Below are 23801 nucleotides of genomic sequence, written 5' to 3'. Positions count from 1 at the left end.
GTATGTCTGGATGTTTTGTCTACATGTAGCATGCATGCATGTGTATGAGCCACATGTGAGCACTGCCCAGAGCCCAGGACTGAGTCCCTGGAGTTACAGGTGGTTGGAAGCTGCTGTCGGTGCTGGGAATCAAACCTGAGTTACCTGGAAGAGGAGTGAGTGCTCTCAACTGTGAGCTATCTCTCCGGCCCTTAATATAGATTATTCTTGATAAAATGTCAAAAAAATTGTTTTGAAATCAGAAACAAGACAAGGACACTACCCTCCCTACTCCTTTCCATTATATTGAAGGTTCTTAGTAAAATAAGGTAAGAAAAAGAAATGAATGAGAGAAAGATTGGAAAGGAAGAAGCAAAAGTCATAATTACAGATAAAACAAAAATCAGCTTTTGATTCTATATCCATCAACGGCAGTTGAAAATGTAAAATTTAGCAAGATCCAATAACAAAGAAAAATACAGCTGGGGATTTAGCTCAGTGGTAGAGCGCTTGCCTAGGAAGCACAAGGCCCTGGGTTCGGTCCCCAGCTCCGAAAAAAAGAACAAAAAAAAAAAAAGAAAAATACAAGTAAGTTAACTTGGAATGAATCTAACAAAATTTTATAAAAACTTAACTGAGTCAGGTGTAGGGGTGCAGGCACTCAATGAGGCAGCAGCCTTATGAACAGAGTGAGTTCCATGACACCCAGAGCTAGGTAGAGAGACCCTATCTCAGAAGGCAAACATGGAGAACTCAATGGAGAAAACTGAATGATATGATCATGCTGAAAAACATTAAGGATCTGGAAACAGGGCCGGGGGTGGCCTGGCATGGAAAAGCACTACAGATCTACAGCAGAACGATCACAAGTTTGAAGCAAGTCTAGACTCCATACAGTGAGTTAGAACGGGCAGCCTGGTGGGCAAGGCTGCTTCAAAACAAACAAGGAAAAATGAGCAAACAGTGAAACAAAGGAAGACAGATCAGAATAGCAACTGCTGTTCAGGCTATGAGATTTCTTTTTTTTTTTTTTTCTTTTCTTTTTTTTCGGAGCTGGGGACCAAACCCAGGGCCTTGCGCTTGCTAGGCAAGTGCTCTACCGCTGAGCTAAATCCCCAACCCCGCTATGAGATTTCTAAGCCTGGACAAAGGGTTCATCAATGCATATTGTATATAATGATAATTCATATATTACTTATTTGATTTTTTAATTTATTCACTTATGTCCATGTATATGTGTATGCTTTGCATGAATGGGGGCTGAAATATTGTTCCTTCCATCCATCAACTATAAATATGTATATGTATGTGTAAAGTTAGTGTGAGTGGGGGTTGGAACACTGTTCCTTCCACCTATCAACTATGTGTAGTATGTATACATGTAAAACTTGTCTGGGTGTGTGTTGGAGCTTGCCCTATCCACCAATTGTGTGTATATGTGTATGTATGTATGTGTATGTGAAAAGTGTTTGGAGCCTGCTTGCTGGAGCTTTGCTCTAAACATTCTATGTGTGAATGTGTATGTCGGTCTATAGTTATGTATGTATGTATGTATGTATGTATGTATGTATGTATGTATGTATTTGTGTGAATGAAGTTATTGGATTCTGCCTTTTGTTTCATCCACTTATTTGAGTGTGTGTGTTTGCGTGTGTGTGAGTGTGTGAGTGTGTGAGTGTGTGCGTGCATGCGTGTGAATTTTCTCTTTCCTTCTCTTTCTCGCCAGTCCCAAGGAGTTAAACGAGTTCTTTTTCTGATGGCCACAGGGAGTACCAGCCCCGGTAAATTAAACTTTGTTCACTCAGAAAAGTCTACTAAGTAATTTCTCTAATCACTGGCTGCCATTGATCTAGATCCACCCTTCCCAGCCCCCACAATCAGAAGCTCTAAGCACTGACCCCCAACAGCTGCCTGCCTCAGCTTATCCACATATGGATGCCAAAGCAAGTCATTGGCACTACACTACATGGGCCACTCTTTTTTCTGCCTCTAACTTTAGGCATAAATATCTGAGCCAAAATTGATAAACATCTCGTGATTTTATGTACTCCTCTTAGGGTTATTTTGCATCTATATTAACATTTATCTCACACATCACATTCGGGTACTCACTTGGTCAGAAGCTGTGGTGGCTTGAATGGAACCCACCACCACCATTACGCGCTGCCACAGGCTCATATATTTGAATGTTTAGCCATAAGGGAGTGGCACTGTTTGAAAAGGACTAGGAGGTATGGTCTTATTAGAGGAAGTGTGTCACTGCAGGTGGGCTTTAAGGTTTCAAAAGACCACACTAGGTCTAGTATCTCTCTTCCTGCTGCCTGTGGATTTATTTATGGAACTAACTCTCAGCTACTTTTCCAGGGCCATGTCTGCAGAGAAAACAAGTGTAAAACAACCAAAGCTGAGTGTGGTGATAACATCTCGGGTCCAGCACTTGGGATCACAGGCAGGATTATAAATCAAGGCCAGTGCAGGACACTTATCCTCAGGTCCTACATGGTAGGAAAGAACAGAACTACAGCTAATTGTTCTCTGACCTCCACACATGTTCTTTGCCTATACACCATCACTCACGCAAATAAATATAATTCTTATAGGATAAAAAATTGTAACAACAGTTACTGCATATCAGAAAAATTGTGAGTTACAGAACGGTGCACCCACCTAACATGCAGGAGACACAGAGTTCCAGTAGCTAGGGCAGCGGGTAACACACTTCCACCCAGCACCCAATTTACCGTTAGGCATCTTTGTCAATACATAAAGAGACTGGGAAACGGGAGGACTAATCTTCTCTTAACTCATTTCCCACCACTACCACCCTCCCATACACAACATGCTCACATATACACCTATCAGCACACAAATGCATCAACTTCAACCTTATTGATATATTTTAATCTTTCTAGCAAAAAGGAAGTTTAAAAAGAGAACTAAGGAACAGTACTAGTTAAGAAACAAAAGTTTGGTTTTCTGTATTGTTGAAAATATAAAAGAAAAAAGATGGCTCAGAAAAGTGGCTGTCCTAGAGGAAGCATGTTCCAAAACCAACACCCACATGGCAGCTCACAGCTATGACTCCAGTCCCAAGGGATCTGACGCCCTCTTCTGGCCTCCTATGGTACCAGGCATGCGTGTTTTGCAGAGACATAATTCAGACAAAACACCCTTATGCATAATAAATATTAAAAAATTAAAAAAGGAGGAGGAAGAAGAGGAGAGGCATACTGAGGAACACTGATGTTGGTGTAAGAAGGAAAGCAAAGGAAGTCTAGCAATGAACCCCCCCCCCCCCCGTGTGCTTTCACCACAGCTGACAAATGACAGCTAGACCTTATCTTTTCACCTATCTCTGTGCGTTGTACTCCAAGATTTCTTCACTCCTTTTATCACAGGGATTAATGAGAGCGCATGTGTCTACTTTATCAAAGGAAAAAATGGTCAGTAAGGAACAAACCTTACTGATACAAGTTTTCTGCCTGTGGTTTCTTTTTAAGATTTTTTTTTTTAAATGTGTATGGGTGTTTTACCTACATGTATGTCTGCCATATCACATGTGGCAATCTCCACAGAGGCCAAAAGGTGTAGGATCTCTGGAACTGGAGTTGCATACAGTTGTAAGCCACCAAATATGGGTGCTGGGAACTGAACCCCAGTCCTTTAGAAAAGCAACAAGTACTCTGAACCTCGGAGCCACCTCTCCAGCCCCTGTCTCTGCAATTCCTTAAGTAATAAATCTCTAGTGGACCTCTAAGAATTTTAAGCCTACATAAGAGAAAAGGCATCGTAAGTAAATTTCATGATTTCTCAAACTGGAATTTGACAATATAAAAAACTGTAACTGCCTCCCTCTGACTCTCCTAACTGCCAACATATCATTGTATCAAAAAGACATGGCAACTACTCCAATCAAAACAGTAGAAGCTGGACAATGGAGGCACAGGCCTTTGATTCCAGCGCTCAGAGACAGAGGCAGGTGGACCTTAGAGGCTAGCCTGGTCTACGGAGCAAGTAGAACAAGTCCCCGACAGCCAGGGCTACACAGAGAAGCCTTGTTTGGTGTTAGCGGGGAGCACAGGTTTAAAAGACCAGAAACCATGGCCAGTTGTGGGAGCACATGCCTTTAATGCCAGCATGTTGGAAGCAGAGGTCTGCCTGGTCTAATACAGAGAGTTCCAAGTCAGGAAGAGAGACCCTGCCTCAAACAACAACAAAAATTGGAAATCATGACTTGATCTTCAAATTTGTTCCAGAAGAAGCTGATCTGCTAAGAATACATCAACTTCCTGATTTTTGTTCCTAAATTTCCCTGAAGAATAGAAGGCCAGAATGAACATGCTAGAGAAAGTACATCCCACACTCCCAGAGCCTCAAGTGCTGTCTCTTTAAAATCCAGTACACTGGCCATCCTGCAGTATTTTGGATTAAAAATCTGGCACAAAGATTGCTTACATTCTTTCCAAGGCTCAACTATTTTTCATTTGAAAAATACTTTCAGCAGACTACACCACACAAAGAATTTTCCTGTAAGAAACTTTAAAAAAAAACTATTTAATTCTAACATTTTTCTTTTTCAGGATGATGCTAGATCTTTGGCACTATTAAAAATTCTAAAAATTAAAAAAGAGTAAAGAGAAAATTTGAATATACAGTACTTAACAACCCTAACTATGTTCAGAGATTAGAATCATTTAAAAAGAAGAAAAAGTCATCACTTATTCTTTGTCAAAGAACAGAAATTACAGTCAGACATGATGACACACCTATAGTCCAAGCATGAGGGACATGGAGGCAGGAGGATACATATTTCAAGATCATCCCCTCCACAGAGGCAATGTGAGGCCAGCCTGGGCTGGAGAGATGGCTCAGCGGTTAAGAGCACTGACTGCCCTTCCAGAGGACCTGAGTTCAAATCCCAGCAACCACATGGTGGCTCACAACCATCTGTAATGGGATTGATGCCCTCTTCTGGTGTCTGAAGACAGCAACAGTGAACTTATAGATAATAAGTAAATAAATCTTTGAAGAAAAAAAAAAAGATACAGCCAACCAACCACAACGATGGCAACGCTGACAGTGAAAAGTGCCACTTGTGCGGTGTTTGAAGCTGGTGCGAGGGCTCCTGCTGCGACCTCATCACTTGGGAAGCTGATACAGGATGATCCCTGTGAGTCTGAAGCTACTCTAGGCTACAGAGCCAAGTTTCGGGACAATTTAGGTTACAAAGTTGGGTTCTAGTTGTTTTGTTTTAAGAATTTTAGCTGGGCATGGTAGTGCACACCTTTAATCCTACCACTCAGGAGGCAAAGACAGATAAATCTCTGAGTTCAAGGCCAGCTCTACAGAATTCCAAGGCCTTGTCTTAAAAAAAAAAAAAAAAAGGTAGGCACTGCAGAGCCCTCATACAGTAACGAAGGCAAAGGCTTTTCATAAATGGGACTGGAAAGATGACTTAGAGAAGACTCAAATTCCCAGCTCACACTGGGAAGCTTTCAGAGGCCTCTAACTCCAACTCCACTGTGTCCAAGACTCTGCTCTGGCCTTCTCCCGTATACAAGGACACACTAATAGACATAAATAAAGTTCTTCCTCAAGACTGAATGAAGGGAGAGGATGCAAGGGAAAGGATAAAATATACTACACTTGAAAGACAGTATCTTTATGAAACCCACCACTATATACAGTGAATAAACAAGGTAAGATACCTCCATAGTTAGTGTGCTTACATGGATGTGGAAGGCCACAAGCCGTATCAAATGAAATGCACACTTTGAAGCAATGGTGCACTTATAAGCAACTTTCTGGGGCAGCTATCTATAGTTTCCTGTAAGTCTCATGCTCAATGGCCTCACCACTTTGCAGACACAATGACTCCGGTTCTGTCCCTTGCCTTGATCATATCTAATAAGTACCTGTGAAAGTCTGTTTCAGATTACACTAATCTTGTTCCTGTGCTCTATCCGACAATCAAGATGATGCACCCTTCACTCCAGTTCCCATTTGTTCCATCCTATACATTGCTAATGCCTCATCTAAAGAGTCAGGATGATGGTTGAGGATTGCTGTCTGTATTAGGTGAGGGCAGGTACAAGATAAGCCTATAGCCTATGACTGGGCAGTGGAAAAAGAAGTCTGGCTGAGAGTTTTAGAGACCAGGAGGTAGACTCAGGGAGAAGGAAGATGGAGGAAGAGACGGACAAATCAGATCCATACGGCTTTAAATAGCCACAGGTAACCATGAGTATCATAGAGGGGACGGATTAATACAGGACAAATTGTCCAATCTAGGTGGGCAGCTTGTGTCAGTATCAATTGGCTCTGAGTTCACCGCGTGGGCGTTTTGTGGGTTGAGAATTTACTGATAGAAATCTGACTGATAATTACAAGCCTCTAGAGTTTTGATTTTGCTGGGTTATGGGGATTTGTGACAGTTAACCACAGAGGGCAGAGGGCTGGGAATGCGAGCAGAACCCACAGCAAGAGATCTGAGAGTTGGGCACTTGCTGCCTGGGGACCATGGAGACCTTGGGGGCGGGGAAATCACATTACTAGAGCACAGCCAGCACTAGCATGGGTGCTTTTTTATATTTCACCAAAACAGGTAGTGGCAAACAGCTTTAATCCCAGCACTTGATAAACAGAGGCAGGTGGATCTCTGAGTTCAAAACCAGCCTGGTCTACAGAGCAAGTTTCAGGACAGACGGGGTTATACAGAGTAACTCTGTCTTGAAAAATCAAAAGCAAAACAAATAAACAGTTCAAAAGGAAAAATTTTCTTTACTTTCTAGAATAAAGCTCAGTTGTACTCACATTAGGAAGTCACCTTTAACATATGTTCTTTCTCTTTAAAAATGTGTTTTGTAATGTGTACAGGAGTTTCATTTATGTGTGACTGTGTACCATATTTGGACCTGCAATTCAGGGAGGCCAGAAGAGTACATCAGCTCTCCTGGGACTGGAGCTATAGGTGTGAGGGGCTAAGTGGATACTAGGAATAGAATCTTGGTTCTTCCAGAACAGCCAATGCTCTTAATTGAGGCAAATCTCTAGGGTAGGGTGGAGGACAGACAGACACACATCATAGAGCCTGTTAGGGTTATCATTGCTGCAATGAAACATCACAACCAAAGCAATGTAGGGAGTAAGGGTTTATTTGTCTTACACCTCCATCTCTGTGCATCATCAAATGAAGTCAGGGTCGGAACTCAGAGCAAGAACCTGGAGGCAGGAGTTGATGCCCTTACTGGCTCCATGTCTTGCTTTCTCTGTGCCTTACTCTCTATGGCTTGCTCAGCCTGCCCTCTTATAGAGCCAAGACCACCAGCCAGGGGTAGTGCTACCCACAAAGGTCTCAGTCTGCCAGCATCAATCATTAATTAATAAAATGCCCTATAGACTTGCCTGCAGCCCAATCTTATGGAGCCATTTTCTCAATTGAGGTTCCCATCTCTCAAATGACTCTTGCTTGTGTCAGGATGGCATAAACCTAGACAGTACAGAGACAGAGAAACAAAGACACAGAGAGACAGAAACAGAGACCAAGAGAGACTCTGATTTATTTTATGTGTATGTAAATCTTAACACTGAATTAGCTCACTAATTCTCAAATTGGTTAACTGCCGTAACTACCACAATCTAGTTATAAAGCACCATACAGAAGGGACGTACTGATGCACAGACAACTCTGCACCCTTGGTGTTTTCCCATCTGTGTCCTTTCCCATCCACAGCAACAGCCTAATAGCTTCTCTGACACTTCCTTAACCCAAGGAATTCCTTACAAAATACAGTAAAGAGCTAGCTTTCCACACAAGTAGTTTCGTGTCATTTCACTTTCCTCACAGAAAAGTCGGGTTGCAAAGTTTACCCTTACCATGTTTGAGTAAAGTCCAATGACATAAATGTATGTCCTGCTTTATTAGCTATCCCCTCTGACGAAAACTAGTCTCACTTATTATTACTCAGTAACTCCAACAAGCACCTCTCCCTACTATAGCTGTCCCTAGTGCTTGGTTCCTCAAGTCCCAAAATACCTGCCGCAACTGCTACAAGTTACTGTTCTGAAACACAATCCTAGGCTTGTGTAGCTCTTGCCTGTTTGTGTTGTTGTTGTTGTTAAAAGGGAGGATCCTAGGCCTCTGGCTCAGTTGGCAGAATGCTTGCATGAAGCCCAGGGCTGATCCCAGCAGCATATGAAACCGATATGGTGGTACATGTCTGTATTCTCAGTGCTGAGGAAGAGGCCACAGACGATCAAGATGTCCTCAGCTCCACAACGAAGCCAGCTGAGCTATATGAGACCCTTAGTTCCCTTCTTCCCAACTCAAAATTACTAACCACTAATGAAGTGCCTTTGCTCACTGGCACATGGAGGCACAGCCTAGTAGTCCAGGCCTTTAACTCAGGAGGGTAAGGAAGGAGGACTGGTGGGTTCAGAGCTAGTCTGAACGAATTACTGAGAGCCTACCTTAAAATAAATGAAGATTAGAATGCACTTTTGTTGTGAGAACATTTGCCTAGCATGTATGAAAGTCTGAACCAATCCCCAAGACTGAGGCAAAGTTGATTCATGCACTACAATCCCCCTCATCGAATAGATTCACCCTACTTGGTCATATACATTTAGCTCCCACCTGTGTGGGTCTGGCTTTCACATTACTTCATTTACCTTGGGACCAATCATACTGATGAGTATTGTGCTGAACAAAACAAAAGGCTTAGTACTATTTCATATATAATTCTGTACATCTGCTATGTGTCTGTATTGTTGACAGCTTCATTCCAATCCAGTCCTCCTCATCTAGTAAAAAGGCAAGCTTGCTCTATAGTGAAGAATTTCCACATTTTTTACTCCAAAGTTAATTTTTGTTGTCTTGAAGCTGCTATAGCCTTCTTTTATAACACTAATCAGGGAATATTTTAAATACTGACTTTATAGAATATCAGTATCTTGTGGTTGAGGGGTGTGTGTGTGTGTGTGTGTGTGTGTGTGTGGGCATGCGCTCGTGTGTGTTAGGTAAAAACAGAGATTGCTGCTGGATTTCTTCCTCAGTCACTCTTCACATTATTTTTGAGACAGGGTCTCTTACCGCATTTAGAGCTCACCACTAGGCTCATTCCACCAGGCTCCCTAACCAGAGAATTCCAGGGATCTATCTATGTCTGCCTCCCACAGTACTAAGGTTTTATATTGGTGCTGGGTATCAGAACTCAATGTGCTCGAATAGCAAGCACTTTACCAACTGAACCATCTCCCCAGCCCTTCCCTTAAGTATTTATGGTTTTGGAGACCGGGTTTCTTTGTGTGGCTCTGGCTGTCCTAGAACTTGCCTCATAGAGTAGGCTGCCCTTGAACTCACAGAGATCGCCTGCCTCTGCCTCCTAGTGCTGAGACTAAAAGTATGCATCACCACCGCCCTGCCCTTAAGTTTTTAAATAAAATGTTTTATCTATTTTCTAATGCACAGTGTGTATAATGGCCCCAATAAAATTTCTTGAACAAATAAACAATAAGACGAGCTCATAAGAACTATGTGTGTTGGTTAGGCCTGGTAGGCAGGGCATAACCAAACTCTGAGTATTCAAGTGGAGGGAGTTCATAGCTAGCCTGGACTGCTTGCCTACATGCAAGCTTGTTCATGCAAACAAACAAGTCGTACAAGGAACTGACTTGGGTTTTTGGTTTTGTTTGTTTGTTTTGTGGTTCTAGAACGAATATCAAAGCTGATACTGTGCTCCAACATAACGAACACTCTAATGATATCTTTAGCAAGCTGATATTGTGCTCCAACATAACGAACACTCTAATGATACCTTTAGCAGGCTGCCAGGAGAAACTGAACTCAGGTTGAAAAAATTCAAATGGGGTAAGTTATCTGTAAACCCTCAAAAAATACCGCAAGCTCTGCTGTTGTTGGTATTGCTGGGTTTCATTAATATTTTGCTCATGTGTGGTAAGTTAGGTGAAATTCCAATTATACCCAGTGATATCTTGTATTTCCTATATAGTGACATACTTCTACAAAATGAACAACAATGTTGCTGGACACTGTTTCAATGATATTAATAAAAACAAAAGTCTTAGATCCTTGCCGATGTGATGGGCTATCATTTGACCCAACACATGTTATAATTGCTACTCCTCACAAAGGACAGTACTGGCTTTTACTTTTAGCTTTGTTTTGGCTGTTGTTTTTGAGATGAGCTCTTACTGTGTCCTTCAGGCCAATTTAGGGATCTTCCTGCCTCAGCCTCCCACATAAATGGCACTAAGGTACCACTACCACACCCAGTTGTGTCGGTTTTGAAGACCAACTAGAAATACCTATCTAGTATTCCTGACCATATCTTTGAGCTTTGGGAATTACATTACAAAGACAGGCATCGTCCTCCAAGTGTATGATTAATTATTATGCTGATTATCTTGTAAAATAATGACAAAATATCATTCATCTTTAGATAGAAAACTTTTGGAATATCCAATTCTGAATAACAAATCCTTTATTTTCCAACATTAGCTAACTCTTTAATTCTTAGTAATACTGACAGAGTAAAGAGTCAACTGGGGTCAGGAGTGCCGGTGCAGGCCCTTATACCTAACACTGGGAGGCAGAGGCAAATAGATCTCTGTGATTTGGAGAACTTATCTAAACACGCGAGCGCACACACACACACACACACACACAGTCAAATAGAGGTAGGAAGTTAGTGAACAAGCAACTTAAATTTCACTCTTCAGTGGAACTCTCTATTGATACTATTTTAAAAGGTCACTACAGTGAAAAACAGAATATAGAAACTGTTAAGATGCGAACCTTACATATTTGAAAGTTTAATAACTACTTTAGAATTAAAGTTCTCCGCAGCATGTTTTGGATAATAAATAATGATTTTTTTTCCTCGTGAGTAAGAGAGGTTTAAATACCATTTGACTGAGCTAAAGTTAGTAAGACAAATATTCCTTTTTTAGCTCTGGAACTCAAGTAAGAATGTTTTATAAAACTGTATTACATTTATCTTACTTTGTTTGCTTAGAGATAGGGTCTCCCATATCCCAGGTGGCTTTGAACTCGCTATGCAGCTAAGGCTAGCCTTGAACTCTCTGGTCTTCCTGCTTCCATCCTTCTCTAAGTGCAGGGACTACAAAAGTGTGTCACACCTACTTGTTTTAATTTTTCAAATATGTACTTTTTATTCAGACCTCTATTTATTTATAATTTATTTTAAATGTAGGATTGCTCTGTCTGCCTGTACACCTACATGCTTGAAGATGGCATCAGATCCCTTTATAGATGGTTATGAGCTATCATGTGATTGCTGAGAACTGAACTTAGACCCTGAGCAGTCAGTGTACTTAACCGTTGAGCCATCTCACCAGCCCTCAAATGTGTGGTTTAAAAAAAATTATTTTTACTTTATGTATGTGAGTGTTTTTCCTGCATGTGTATATGTGCACCATGTGTGTGCTTACTGCCTCCAGGGGCCAGAATAAAGTCTGAAATCTCCTGAAACTGAGGTTACAGACGCTTGTGAGCCACCATGTGGGTATTAGGAACCAAATCCAAGTCCTTTGCAGAAACAGCAAGTAACTCTTACCTGGTGAGTCATCTCTCTGACCCCTCATACATGTAGTTTTTAATCTTCAGATTTACCCAAATCAGGCTGTAAAGCCTAACCTAAAATTACAGTGCACACCATTAGCCCCAGCACTCAGGAGGCAGAGTGCTTGAGGCCATCTTGGTCTATATGAGTTTCAGGCCAGCCAAACTACACAGTAAGACTATACATTTAATTTAAAAGAAAAAGCTTCGAAAGAATGAAGAAATTAGAGTAGAAGCTGCCTAAAGAATAGAAAAAGTTGAAAGACATAATCTATAGTTGTACCCTGAATGTCAGAGGTCAAGGTACTAGCTAAATTATTACCAGAGGCTAATTCCCACCTACCTATCATTTATTCTTCCCAGCAAGCTTTTCTCTCTATAACCTCTTCACATTTATTCTCTAGCAGCAGCTCCCATTAGCAATCATGCGTCCATGCCTCCCAGTTTCCATCTTCTTCTCACTACCTGAGTAAGAACAGTGTAGAGCAATTAGCTTTGTTATATTTCTTAATCTAAAGCCTGCTTCCTCCTTCCCACCCCACCTCCAAAAGCTGTTAAAGTTCTTGAACACATTTTTTTTTCAGGGACAATAAGAAAAGAATTGCTTCTAGTTAACTGAAGTCTGGATGAAACCAAATTTGGAAATTTGATGGATGGGGCACCTGTATATTACAGTATTTGAGGAAATAAAAGGAAACAGTAGCCAAATGATGGTGGTGGTGCCTTTAATCCCAGCATTCTGGAGGCAGAGGCAAGTAGATGGATCTCTGAGTTCCAGGCCAGCCTGGTCTACAAAGCAAGTTCCAGGACAGACAGGGCTACACAGGGAAATCCTGTCTTGGGATGGGAGTGTGGGTGGGGTGAGGGGTGGAGAAAGGAAAGAAGGGAGAAGGGGAGGGGAATAATTTGATTTAAAAATTATCAAGTTCATGCAGGTCCCTCAACACCTGGAGTGGGGGCTGTCCCTGAATTTGGTGCCTGCCTGTGGATCCTGTTTCCCTAACTGGGTCACTTGTCTTGCCTCAGTGAGGAAGCACTTGCCTACCTGCAGTGACTGATGTACGTGAGGGTAAGGGTGCTGGGAGAGGAATGGGGGGGTGATACGGGAGGCTCCCCCTTCTCGGAGGAGACTGGGAGGGGGATGGGGGGAAAAGCTGCAAGAGCAGGAGACTGGGAGGAGAGGGGTGCTGATATTATGATATAAAGTGAATTAGAAATTAATTTTTTAAAACTATCATGTTCAGTTCCAAATTTTAACTGTTTTAATCTATGTGGGGTTAGGGGAAGGCAGATCTTTTTTTAACACACAAAAAAATATCCAACATGAAATTCGAATTAAAAAGGAATTGAAAAGCCAAATTCAGGGGTAAGTTAAATACAAGATGATCAAGTTCGCTCTAAAGTAGCTAGCTTGGTTTCCTAAGGTGAACTTGTCTTAATTGCAGGAAAGAGTTTGCTGAAAAACCAGACAGTCACATGGTTTTCCCCCACTTAGCCACAAAAATGAGTTCAAGAAAGGCTAAAGCAGCAAATTTCAGTGGGATATGAGCCATGGTCTGTGCAGAACTTCAGAAGGGAGGAAGTTAACAGGCTTCTTGAGCCTCTGTAAAAACAGTACAAAATGCTGCTGCATCAGGGAACCCAGGAAGATTTTACAAGCTAAAGCTTTTCTTAAAACAGACAAACACAGCCTAAGCAGCATAAATAGCACTCTTCCCATTAATTAAAAGAAAGCTGAGATGAACTGCGCAGACATGAATATTGAAGCTTGTAAAATGCTGTATTTTGGATTTCTTGGTCTGTTCTCTCTTGCTCTCTAACAATAAGCAGATCAGACCAAGCTTTAAATCAAAGAAGTACCATGAGATATAAATGTGAGTGCTGTATTATCATTCAGTTACCACCCAGGGAGCCCATCAGTCGTCTAAGTGAAACACAAGCATTTCCAGTGATTACCATTCATGAACCACCACGATCAGGACAGTGGAGCTATGGTACAAGTTTGTTAACATTCAGATTCTGGGAGATTCCTTCTACACTCTACTGAATCCAGAAATCTTCACTTAGGAACAAAGCAATTCACTCTTGATAACTCTCACTCCAAGTAATTTTAAAAATTTAAATCTAAGAACCACTGAAGGATCTGAGATGACTCAGTCTCAAAACTATCCTTTGCCCTCCACACATGCTCCGTGACATTTACATGAACACAAAATAAATACCTTGGTTTTGTTTTCTTTAAAAGTCAGTCAGTGGTGACAGAAAGCATAGGACCTGAGTTCACATACCCAACACCCCAGTGATGGGCATGGGCATGGGCAAGCAAGATAGACTCTGTGACTCCCTGGCCATTCAGTCTACCCAAGAGTGACCCCGAGAGACCATGTCTTTTTTTTTTTTTGGTTCTTTTTTTCGGAGCTGGGGACCGAACCCAGGGCCTTGCGCTTCCTAGGTAAGCGCTCTACCACTGAGCTAAATCCCCAGTCCCGAGAGACCATGTCTTAAACAAGCAAAATAATAATAATGTGGAGAAGGATAGAAGAAGACATCTGACACCAACCTCCTGGACTCCACAAGCAGGTGCATGAGCAAGTGAATTCACACACACACACACACACACACACACACACACACACACACACACACACACATCTCTACCCACTCACCCCCACAGACAAAAGAGAAAGGAATCTCAGCAGTAAGTCCCAAGCAGCTCTCTAAGAGCACCATCTGGGATGGCTTTTCATGGAGCTAAAGAGTAGCTGAGAACCTGGGAGGAACAGCAGCCTCAGAAAAAACTTCTCTTTGCCTTTCTGAATACATTAGAGACGGTAACAGATGCACTGCCTCAAAGTTTCCAAATGTTTCTGCTCTTTCCCTAAAACTTCCCATGACAACACAGTATCAAAAGTGTAAGTAAGCCAAGTTTAAAATTTAGCTTAATTTTATAATTAAGCTAAAAATTTGCTTTACCTGTCTATATTATGTTCCCTTAAAAAAGATAAAAATATTTTAATCTTTTTCAACATTCCTTCCTTTCTAGTTCCTTCTTCGATTTTTTTTAAAGTTAATCTTCATTTCACTCTATAAGAATCCATCTAATTGCACACAGAAGTGCATTTATACAAACTGTAATGCTTCCCAAGCAATACAAAAACTACCCTAGTCCTTCTTCTCCATTAAGTTGGTTAGGTTTCAGAGATTCTATTTCTCTACAACATAAGAAATTACAGTAGAAAAAACCAGATCTAAAGTGAAGATGGTTGCAAATGTCTGTGATTTCAGCGCTAGAGAAGATCTGCAACTTAGGCTGCACAAGTTGCTGATTCACGCCGTCTACGTCTATGAAACAGCGGATAGCTGGTGTTTAACATGATTATGCCAAGGTAGGCATTACAAAACAAAAACAAATCTCACATCTTCGACAGAGAGTTCAGAGCCGAAGGGAGTGGTTCCTGGCATACCTCTGGCAACCTTTCTATTTTAAAGATGGAAGGAAAAGAAAGAACCCAGCTGGACAGTGGTAGTGGATGGCTTTAATGTCAGCGCTCGGGGCAGAGGCAGGTAGACCTCTGTGAATTCAAAGGCAGCTTGGTCTACAGGGTAAGTTCCAGTACAGTCAGGGGTATAGTGGGAAACCCTGTCTAGAAAAAACAAAACCAGCATTTTTCAGATCCTTTTTAACTCAGTTCATATCTATAATATTTAGTAAATATTTGAAGTCTATTACTGTATGTGCAAAATGAAGTCATTTGTGTTTGAAAGCAAGAGTTTGTTTGAAAGACCCACAAAAAATAGCTTAAAGTTACTTGATTTTTAAGGAACAGAAAATGGGGGCTCAGCAGTTAAGAGCACTTGATAGCTTTGTTTCTATTTTTTTTATTTTTATGTACATAAGTGTTACATCTACATGTATATATGTGCACCATGAACCGTATTTATGCTCAGTGCCTGCAGAGGCCAGAAGAGATTGTTGGACCCCCTGACCTGGAGATAATTGTGAGTCATCATGTGAGTGCTAGGAATTGAACCTAGTTTTCTGGAAGGTCAGCCAGTGCTTTTAACCACTGAACCATTCCTCTAGCCCCAAGAATTCTTACAGCAGACTCAAGTTTAGTTCCCAGAACCCACATGACGGCTTCACAGCTAACTAGAACTCCAATTCCATGTGATCAGCACTTTACTGTCTTACAACTTGTACACGTCATGGCGCCCACGTAGTGCACATACTTCTATACAGGCAAAACACTCATCCACATAAAACAAAATAAACATACCTTGAAAAGTAAAGAAGGGTGGATGGGCACAGATTCTTGAAATCTTTGAAGAACAAAGCCCAATTGACACTAAACAAGGTTTTCATTCCTTTAAGATTGTCACTGTGGCTCACGCCTATAATCTCAGTAACCCGTGAGGCTGAAATAGGAGGAGTACCTGAGTTCAAGGCCAGCCTTGGCTACATACTGAGTTCTAGTACTACGAACTGCAGAGTGAGACCCTGCCAACAGATGGATGGGGGGGGGGGCGTAATTAGACAATAACAAACAAATACTGGACCTGGTAGTACAGCCGTGTAGGAAGTAGACATAAGGGAACTAGGTATTGGGGGTTGGTCTGATGCTGTGTAGACAAAGGTTAAATTCTGAACCCCAAGATCTGGCTGCCCACAGATGAGAGAATTCTCATGTACACTGGCCTTTGTTGTGTAAATCTTTCTCCTCGATTTAGAGTTAATTGGTTAATAGAAGGCTAGAGCCTGTGATTGGGCAGTAGAAAGAGAAAGACAGAACTTGAGGAACAAGTGAGGGGAGAAGAAGAAAGGAGGCAGAGAGAGAAGGAGGCCATGATGAGAGGAGAGGGACCATGCGCCCATGGCCAGGAAAAGTGCATCCTGAGGACAAGCTGATAAAAGAGTGAAAAGGCCATCCAGAGGAGACTCAAACAGCAATGGACATACAATGGACATATGGCTGGGATGTAAATTACACTAGCTTAAAACCCACCCAATCTAGGTTTACTGCTTATAAAAAAAATACCAAGATTTTGTCTTTCATACAGGCTAGCTAGAGTAAATAATTCACTTTACAGAATTAAAACAAATTCTTTGAGACCATCCTCATTTACATAGCAATTTCCAAGGTAGCCTAAGGCCCTATATAAAAATTAATTATTTTAAAAATAAAAAAATTTAAAAATGCTTTTATTTTTTGCTGCTGAGTGGTTTACACAGAGGAGGTAGTGGCTTAATATACACATTGCCATAAAATTCTCCCCACCATTGAAATAAAACAAGGATGAAGCTTTTTTGTTTGCTTTGCTTTTTTGAATCAAGGTCTCAGGCTGTGTCAAGTTGGCCTCTAATTCACAGCAATCCTCCTGCCTCAGTTTTCCCAGTGCTGGGAAAACTGGCATGCCCACCATGAAGGTACTTTTGAAACATTGGTTATAGAATTTGTCTAGCTAAGGGAAAAAGTAGTAAAAGGTAAAAAAGAGAAACAGAGAGGATGAAGAGATTCTTAGGGGTTGAGAAATCATGACCAAGGCAACTCTTATAAAGGACAACATTTATTTGAGGCTGGCTTACAGGTTCAGAGGTTCAGCCCATTATCGTCAAGGCAGGAAGTATGACGCCATCCAGGCAGGCAAAGTGCTGGAGGAGCTGCGAGGTCTACATCTTGTTCCAAAGGCAGTCAGGAAAAGACTGACATTAGGCAGCTGGAGGAGGGTCTCCTGTGACCACAGTGACACCCTTCCTCCAACAAGGCCACACCTCCTAATGGTGTACTCCCCGGGCCAAGCATATGCAAACCATCATGAAGAGGTAGGATAGAACAGGTCAAACAAGTAGCAACAATGCAAAGAGAGACCGGCAATTAGGAATCCAGACCTCTAACCCACTGAGCGGCCGTCTTTAAACAGTGAGCTTCTTCATCGAGAGATCAAGGAGGAGAATAAGAACCCACTGAAAAGCAAGCTGATCCCAAAGGTACCCCTCAGCAGGAACTGCAGCTGACAACTGCACGCAGACAATAACAACAACAATAAATAATTTTTGAGTTGCTAGGACTACGGGTACTTACTGATTATTTTACTTAAGGATTGAAAATTCGGTCACAATTACACAAACCAGAAAACAGTAAAGGAGACGTGAAAGTGGGCAATGTAACCCAGTTTGAATGGGTTACTCAGACCAGTGTTAGATGCTGCACCTCAGAGACTAATGTCACAGTATCTGCCTTTAAAATGGTCAAAATGCAGCTAAGGTTTTGACTAAATACCAAGGGGGAAAATGTTCCTCACTTTGCTCTATCCAAAACAAAGGAAGCCATGATGCCTAGAACCTTGACATGCATCTTGGCAAGCATACACCCACATGTACCCTCACTCGCTCAATCAATTAATTAATGTAAAAACTTCAGAAATGTAAAAAAGAAGTTAGCTTTCAAGTGCCTACATTTTGGGGATTTGTTTGTTCATATTTATACCTAGTTATTTGGGACAGGGAGCTGGCTCAGCCCAGAAATCATGCCCCACGAGTATGAGGGCATGACTTCATAGCCCAGGACTACACATAAAGGTTGGGTAGCTGTGGACGCCTGCCTGTAATCCCCACAGTTGGGAAGCTGAGATAGGGAGCTCCCAGACCAGGCTAGCTAGTCACAGCAGCCATATGAGTGGGCTCTGGGCTCACTAGGAGACCCTGCCTCAATATAGTAAAGTAAAGGGTGATTGTGGAAGACAATGCACACACATGTGAACATGCAAAGACACAAAATACATACCACACACACATATATACACAGCAGAAAAGGAAAAACCAGCTCTCTGATATATGAATAATATAATCATATGAGCAAATAAAAGGTTAAAGAAAGTTCAAAATCTGATGGAAATGTCTGTCTGCAGCGAATAGGATGGAAGCTAGCCTAGATTTGTTCACGAACTGCAGTATAGATCTACGTATCTCTTTTCCTCTACTAGCCGAATCAGAGACAACACAGTCTAAACCTTGTCTATTCTCAGTGCCTGGCACCAAGCAAGCACTCAGAGTACACTGGGTGTATTGGTGATCTCCAAAGCCCTTTCAGGTCTAAAGCTGCCTGACCTCAAAACTTGACCGAGATAAATATAGTTCAATAAAATGCTACAAGGTGTCAAAACGCATATGCTAAAGGCACTCTGAGGCCTTGTATAATGAATGCTGTCACTGAAAGATTTAAGAATAGTTTTGCAAGTGGTTCATACCTGTAATCCTAGCACTTAAGAGACTGGGGCAAGAAAATCAGAAGTTTGAGACCTGCCTGAGTCACAGTGAGTTCCAGACCAACCTGGGCTATCCTGTTAACCATCTCAAAAAAAAAAAAAAAAAAAAAAAAGCAACTAAAGTAAAAGAACAACAGCAATATAACTAAATATATTTTTGCAAATACAGGCACAAATATAGATCTTGTTTCTACATATTTAGCCCCCATAATCTAATATAAACTTTTAGGATTTTTCCATTCTTGATTTAAGAAACTTTATATTTGTAAATTTATATAAGTAGGAAGAATAGGGTATACTAAAATAGAAAGATGAGTAAGAAACACCTACTACAATATAAAATGCACCTCACTGTGTGCAAACAGGCACACTAACTATGTGACTTTCTAAACCAGAAATGCTGGGGACTGCTGGGGCTGGGACTGTGGCTCCATGTGTAAAGGGGCTTGCCTGTGTGCATGAGGCGCTGGATTTGATTCCCAGCATAGTATACACCAGACTTGCTAACTAAAGCCTCCGGTCCTAGAGAGTAGTGACAAGATAGGAAGATCAAGGTGGATCTTGGTCAGCTACCTAGGCAAGTCAAGGCTCACCTAGGGCCACAATAATGCTATGTTAAATGAGTTTCTAGTACTTCAGGTTATAGTTTAAAAATCTCTGAAAAGAATAAAAATAAGAAAAACTGTGAAAGATAAGATTTTACAAATTGGAGATATTTTATTTGCCTAGAGATAAACAACAACAACAAAAACCCAGAGTCAAAAATCTACATGACAAGATATTTGCTTTTGAGGAATGTGCAGTGTTCTGCCACAACTTCCCTTCCCTAGTAAGCCAGAAAAGCCTCATCTGGAATATGCAAAGTCCGGCATCAGAATTCAATTTCAAGAATGTTAAATCACAGATAAAACATCAGTAAAAATTAAAGCTCCCCAGCAATAGAGTGGGGCTGAGGAAAATTCCCAACTGAGGCAGAGTGGGAGGGGGTTTTAAGGCTAGCCTCAACTGCATTAGCAGGACCAACTTGATGGGATATGGGGGAAAATGAAGTCTTTCCAGATAATTACAGTGTTCTAGCAATCCATACCCACAAAATACATGTTCTCAAATGTAAAAACTCACGTGAAAGTGTCTCAAATCCCACCCCCAAAACACACACACACACACACACACACACACACACACACCCCACACGAAGTTGCTGAGGATGTAACTACATAGGCGGGCTACTTGCCTTGTGGTCCCTCGGTTCAACTAACAACGGGGCTGTGGGGGGGAGGGTTGTGAAATTGATGAAGAGTGATGAAGCCTATCTGAGATAAGGAAAAGAGGGATTTTCTCATTCCCTAGAGTGCTACAGTAATCTGAGCTAAACGACTGGGATCTGATTCTAAGCACTAACTTAACTGCCTGCCTGTTTTGCTTTGTTTAAAGACAAGATATTGCTATGTAGCCCAGGCTGATCTACTAGTAGATCTACTAAAAGGTTATGTAGCCCAGGCTGCCCTGAACCTCACGGCAGTCTTCCTGCCTCATCCTTCTATAGCAGTACTGGTATTCAAAGTGTGAACCCCCGACAAGCAATGAGTTTTAGTAAAAGCAACTGAAACAAACACTATATCAGCACTTAGGAAGCAGGAACAAGCAGATCTCTGTGAGTTCGAGACCAGCCCACAAAAATCAAAAAAGGAAAAGAAAAAAATCATTTCTGAACTTAAGAATTCCCAAACTAGGCCAGCAAAATAGCTCAGTGAGTAAAGGCACTTTCCACTAGACTTGATGACCTGAGTTGACTCGCCTGTATCCAGAGGGTGGGAGTTGTTTGACTTCCACGCAAGGATACACGCACACGCACACACACAAACCCCCGACACAAAATAAGTAAAATGTAGTTAAAATTTTTAAAAAGTCACGAATCCCCAAACTAATGGAATGGGCTTAGATTCCAAGCAAATGAACTTCGCAGACTTCTACAACACACCTGTAGGAATATACTGCCGCCCGCCCAGTCCAAATCCTAGTAATACAATTAAATAATAATAATAATAATAGTAGTAATAATAATAATAATAATAATAATAATAATAATGTAATAGGGCGGTGGTTATCTGATGTTCCAGATGAACAAACTGTATAGCATTAGGAGTTTGGTCAGACCTGGAAGCACAACGCTTCCTGGGGACTGAGTAACATCAAGATTGGCTCCAGGCCCGTAGCTCACAAAGCCATCCGGTCCCCCTTCCCAAGCGACAGATCAAAGCTGAGTCCCGACGGTCCCGAAGGCAGCCCGTTCCCGGCCCCGCCCAAGCCCCTCGCGCGGCCAGTGCGATACCTGGCGAAGAAATCCGCGAAGCCACCGCTCCGTCGAGCCCGAACCGTGGTGCCCCCGGGGCCCTGCTCTGCCGCTGGCAAGGGTGCGGACTGCCCCGCCGAGGGCAGGAGGTCGCCAGCGCTCTGACGGCGGCTCACCTCGAACGTGTTCCGAGAGCCGAAGCGGGCGTCGGGGAGGCCGAGGCTGGACTCCGCGCTCCCAACGTCCCTCCCGGCAGAGGTGGTAGCTGTGGGGTCCGGGTCGTCCGTGTCCCCGGCCGCCAGGCAGCAGCTCCGCAGCGGGTCCTCGAGCGGCGCGGCCCAGTCGTCCAGGCCACCCGCACCGTCCACGCCCTCGTCCGCGGGCTCCGCCAGGCAGGGACGGCCGCAGGTTCGGCGGCGACGCGCCTCCTCTGGGCCGCGACGGTCCTGGAGCAGCAAAAAGCCCGAGTCTCCGTTGGTCATGCCTGAGCCGCGCGCCGCGGGGACCGCCGCCGCCTCCGCTTCCACCCCGCCGAGCCCCGGCTGCAGCGGGCCCGCAGCCGCCGCGAGGTACCGCTGCAGGAGCTGCCGCGGCGGCGGCGCCTCCTCCTCTCCAGCCTCCCCGGGCGGCTCGGCGGCGACGGCGCCTCCGCTAAAGCCGCCGGTGGCCGGGACGGTCTTCCCGTCCTGACCCATGGGCCCCGGGACTGGGAGCAGCTCGGCGTTCCTTCCCGAGCAGGCTCCGGCATCCTCGGGACCCATCATCTGAGGCGGCGGGGGACGCGTCCGCGGCCACGGCCGCCGCAACGTTCCCGGACCCACCCCTCCCACCCCGCGGCTGGGGCAGTTGCGGGAGGCCGGGCACGCGCTGGGATCGCGCACGCGCACCAGCGGGGCCGGGCCTGCCGCGACCCGGCGCGTCCCCGAACCATAGAGACGGCAGCTAGAGCGACCCGGGAGGACAGTCTGGGATCCGCCAGCCAGCCGGGTGACAGTGCTTAGCCTTAGGGTGGGCAAGGCTCATTTCTCCTGAAACACATCACTTGACGGCGATCTGTTTGTGAGAGCAGACTAACGAAGTTAGTTTAAGTCCTCCTATCTTGACAGTTTTTACCTTCTCTAACAACAGTGAAGAACTCTTGGAACCGTTCAGGTCTTCATTGTCCCCATGACAGCCCCTTTACCTACCTTTTTCACTTAGTCTTTCACGTTTACCAAAGTCTTATCTCCCACCACTTTTTAACGCGTTGGTTGTCATGTCACCTGGGTTACTGAAATGAAGTGGAGTCAGGGAGAGAGGTTCGGTAACTGCAGCACCCTGTGTGGTAGTGGATTAAAATAGAATGATGACCATTTGGTGGAAATAAAATGTATTTAATGTACGAATCACAAGAAATAATAACTAGCTACAGGAGTGATAGGAGAGTAGCCAGGAATATCAAAGTTGTGAGATCGGTGTAGTGTGAAGAAACAGGAAACTGGATTGGGGAAAACGCTGGAATTAACTAACATTTAGTGAGAATTTAAAAACTTGGGTTAAGATTCTGGTTTGTTGGAGGGGCCATTTATTTAAGCCACAAAGGGGATTATCAAGTGACCCTACCTCCAGAGAAGAATGAGCATAGGGCAGAGATCCAATATTGTCGATATTTCAGAAGAGACGATGAAGTTGTAGTAAAAGGCCTAACTAGACATTGCTGTAGTAGGATAAAGCAGTAACTAGAGACCATCCATTCTACAAATGTCTCTGAAAGTAAGTATAGAAATAGAATGAAGTACTTAGCAAGACAGTATTGTCAAACCTGTACATGAAATATATACACGAATAGATTTGAGTGAACATAAACTATTTAGTGATAAAATGTGCATCTGTGCACCTACCATTCAGACTAAGAACAATCAAGTGTCTTTTGTAATGACCTTTTCTGTAGGCCGAAGCAATAAAAACATTCATTATCAAGATCTGTTGAAAACTGGGATGATAGCTCAGTTGGTCGCGTTGCCCCGCAAGCATGAGGACCTTTGTTGTATCCCCAGCACTCATATAAAAAGCTGCCATGGTAGAATGCCCTGGTAATGCCAGCACTGGAAAGACAATCCCTGGGATGCTCTGGCAACCAGCCTGTCTAGGACAGCCTTAGATCTTATTAAGAGGTCATGTCTCAAACAATAAGATGGACAGTTCCAAAGGAATAACAGCTGAGTTGAGCTTTGGTCTCCCTAAGTATGAGTGTATACTTACCTCAGACATAGGAACACACATACCTGCACAGTGATCTTTCAAAAGGAAAAAAAATGTATATAAACCATAGACAGACAGACAGACAGACAGATCTTTATTAGTTATGGGAGCAGTACCCACCCAGAGTACATACAGAAAAGAAATAAGCCAATGTGGTAGAATGTACCTTAATTACAGAACCCTCTTGGACGAAGCAATAGAGAATCTCAAATTCAAGGCTAGCCTGGGCTACATAGCAAATTTGAGGATAGCATGAGCTGCACAGCAAACTTTTATCTCAGGAAAAAAATCATAATGTGATATTTTAAAAGACAACTAGGTGGTGGTGGTGCACAACTTTAATCTCACCACTCAGGTAGTGGAGGCAGGAGAATCTTTGATTTCAAGCCTTGCCTGGTCCACACAATAAGCTCTGTGACAGCC

At 42.9% G+C, this 23801-nt stretch overlaps 1 protein-coding gene across 3 annotated transcripts in view; it reads right to left on the bottom strand.

Moving 5' to 3' along the window:
- The window catches only part of Tbc1d12 (TBC1 domain family, member 12), an 82236-nt gene extending 60222 nt beyond the window's left edge, over positions 1–22014 (bottom strand). For 2 of the 3 annotated variants that reach the window (XR_015640774.1, XM_087590511.1), the window contains exon 1: positions 21177–22001. Coding sequence is in view for 2 of the 3 variants with exons in the window: in XM_087590511.1 (XP_087446637.1) it covers positions 21177–21901 (725 nt within the window). In the remaining variant the exon portion in view is untranslated. Of the gene's footprint in view, positions 1–21176 lie in introns of all 3 variants that reach the window. The other variant, NM_001377114.1, reaches the window with a different exon arrangement.
- Between the last annotated feature and the right edge of the window lie 1787 nt (positions 22015–23801).

The sequence above is a fragment of the Rattus norvegicus genome, chromosome 1 (assembly GCF_021556685.1).
Source record: "Rattus norvegicus strain SHRSP/BbbUtx chromosome 1, alternate assembly SHRSP_T2T, whole genome shotgun sequence".
Taxonomy (NCBI): Eukaryota; Metazoa; Chordata; class Mammalia; order Rodentia; family Muridae; genus Rattus; species Rattus norvegicus.
Note: the sequence above shows the minus strand (reverse complement) of the source record. Positions and strands in the feature narration are given on the sequence as shown.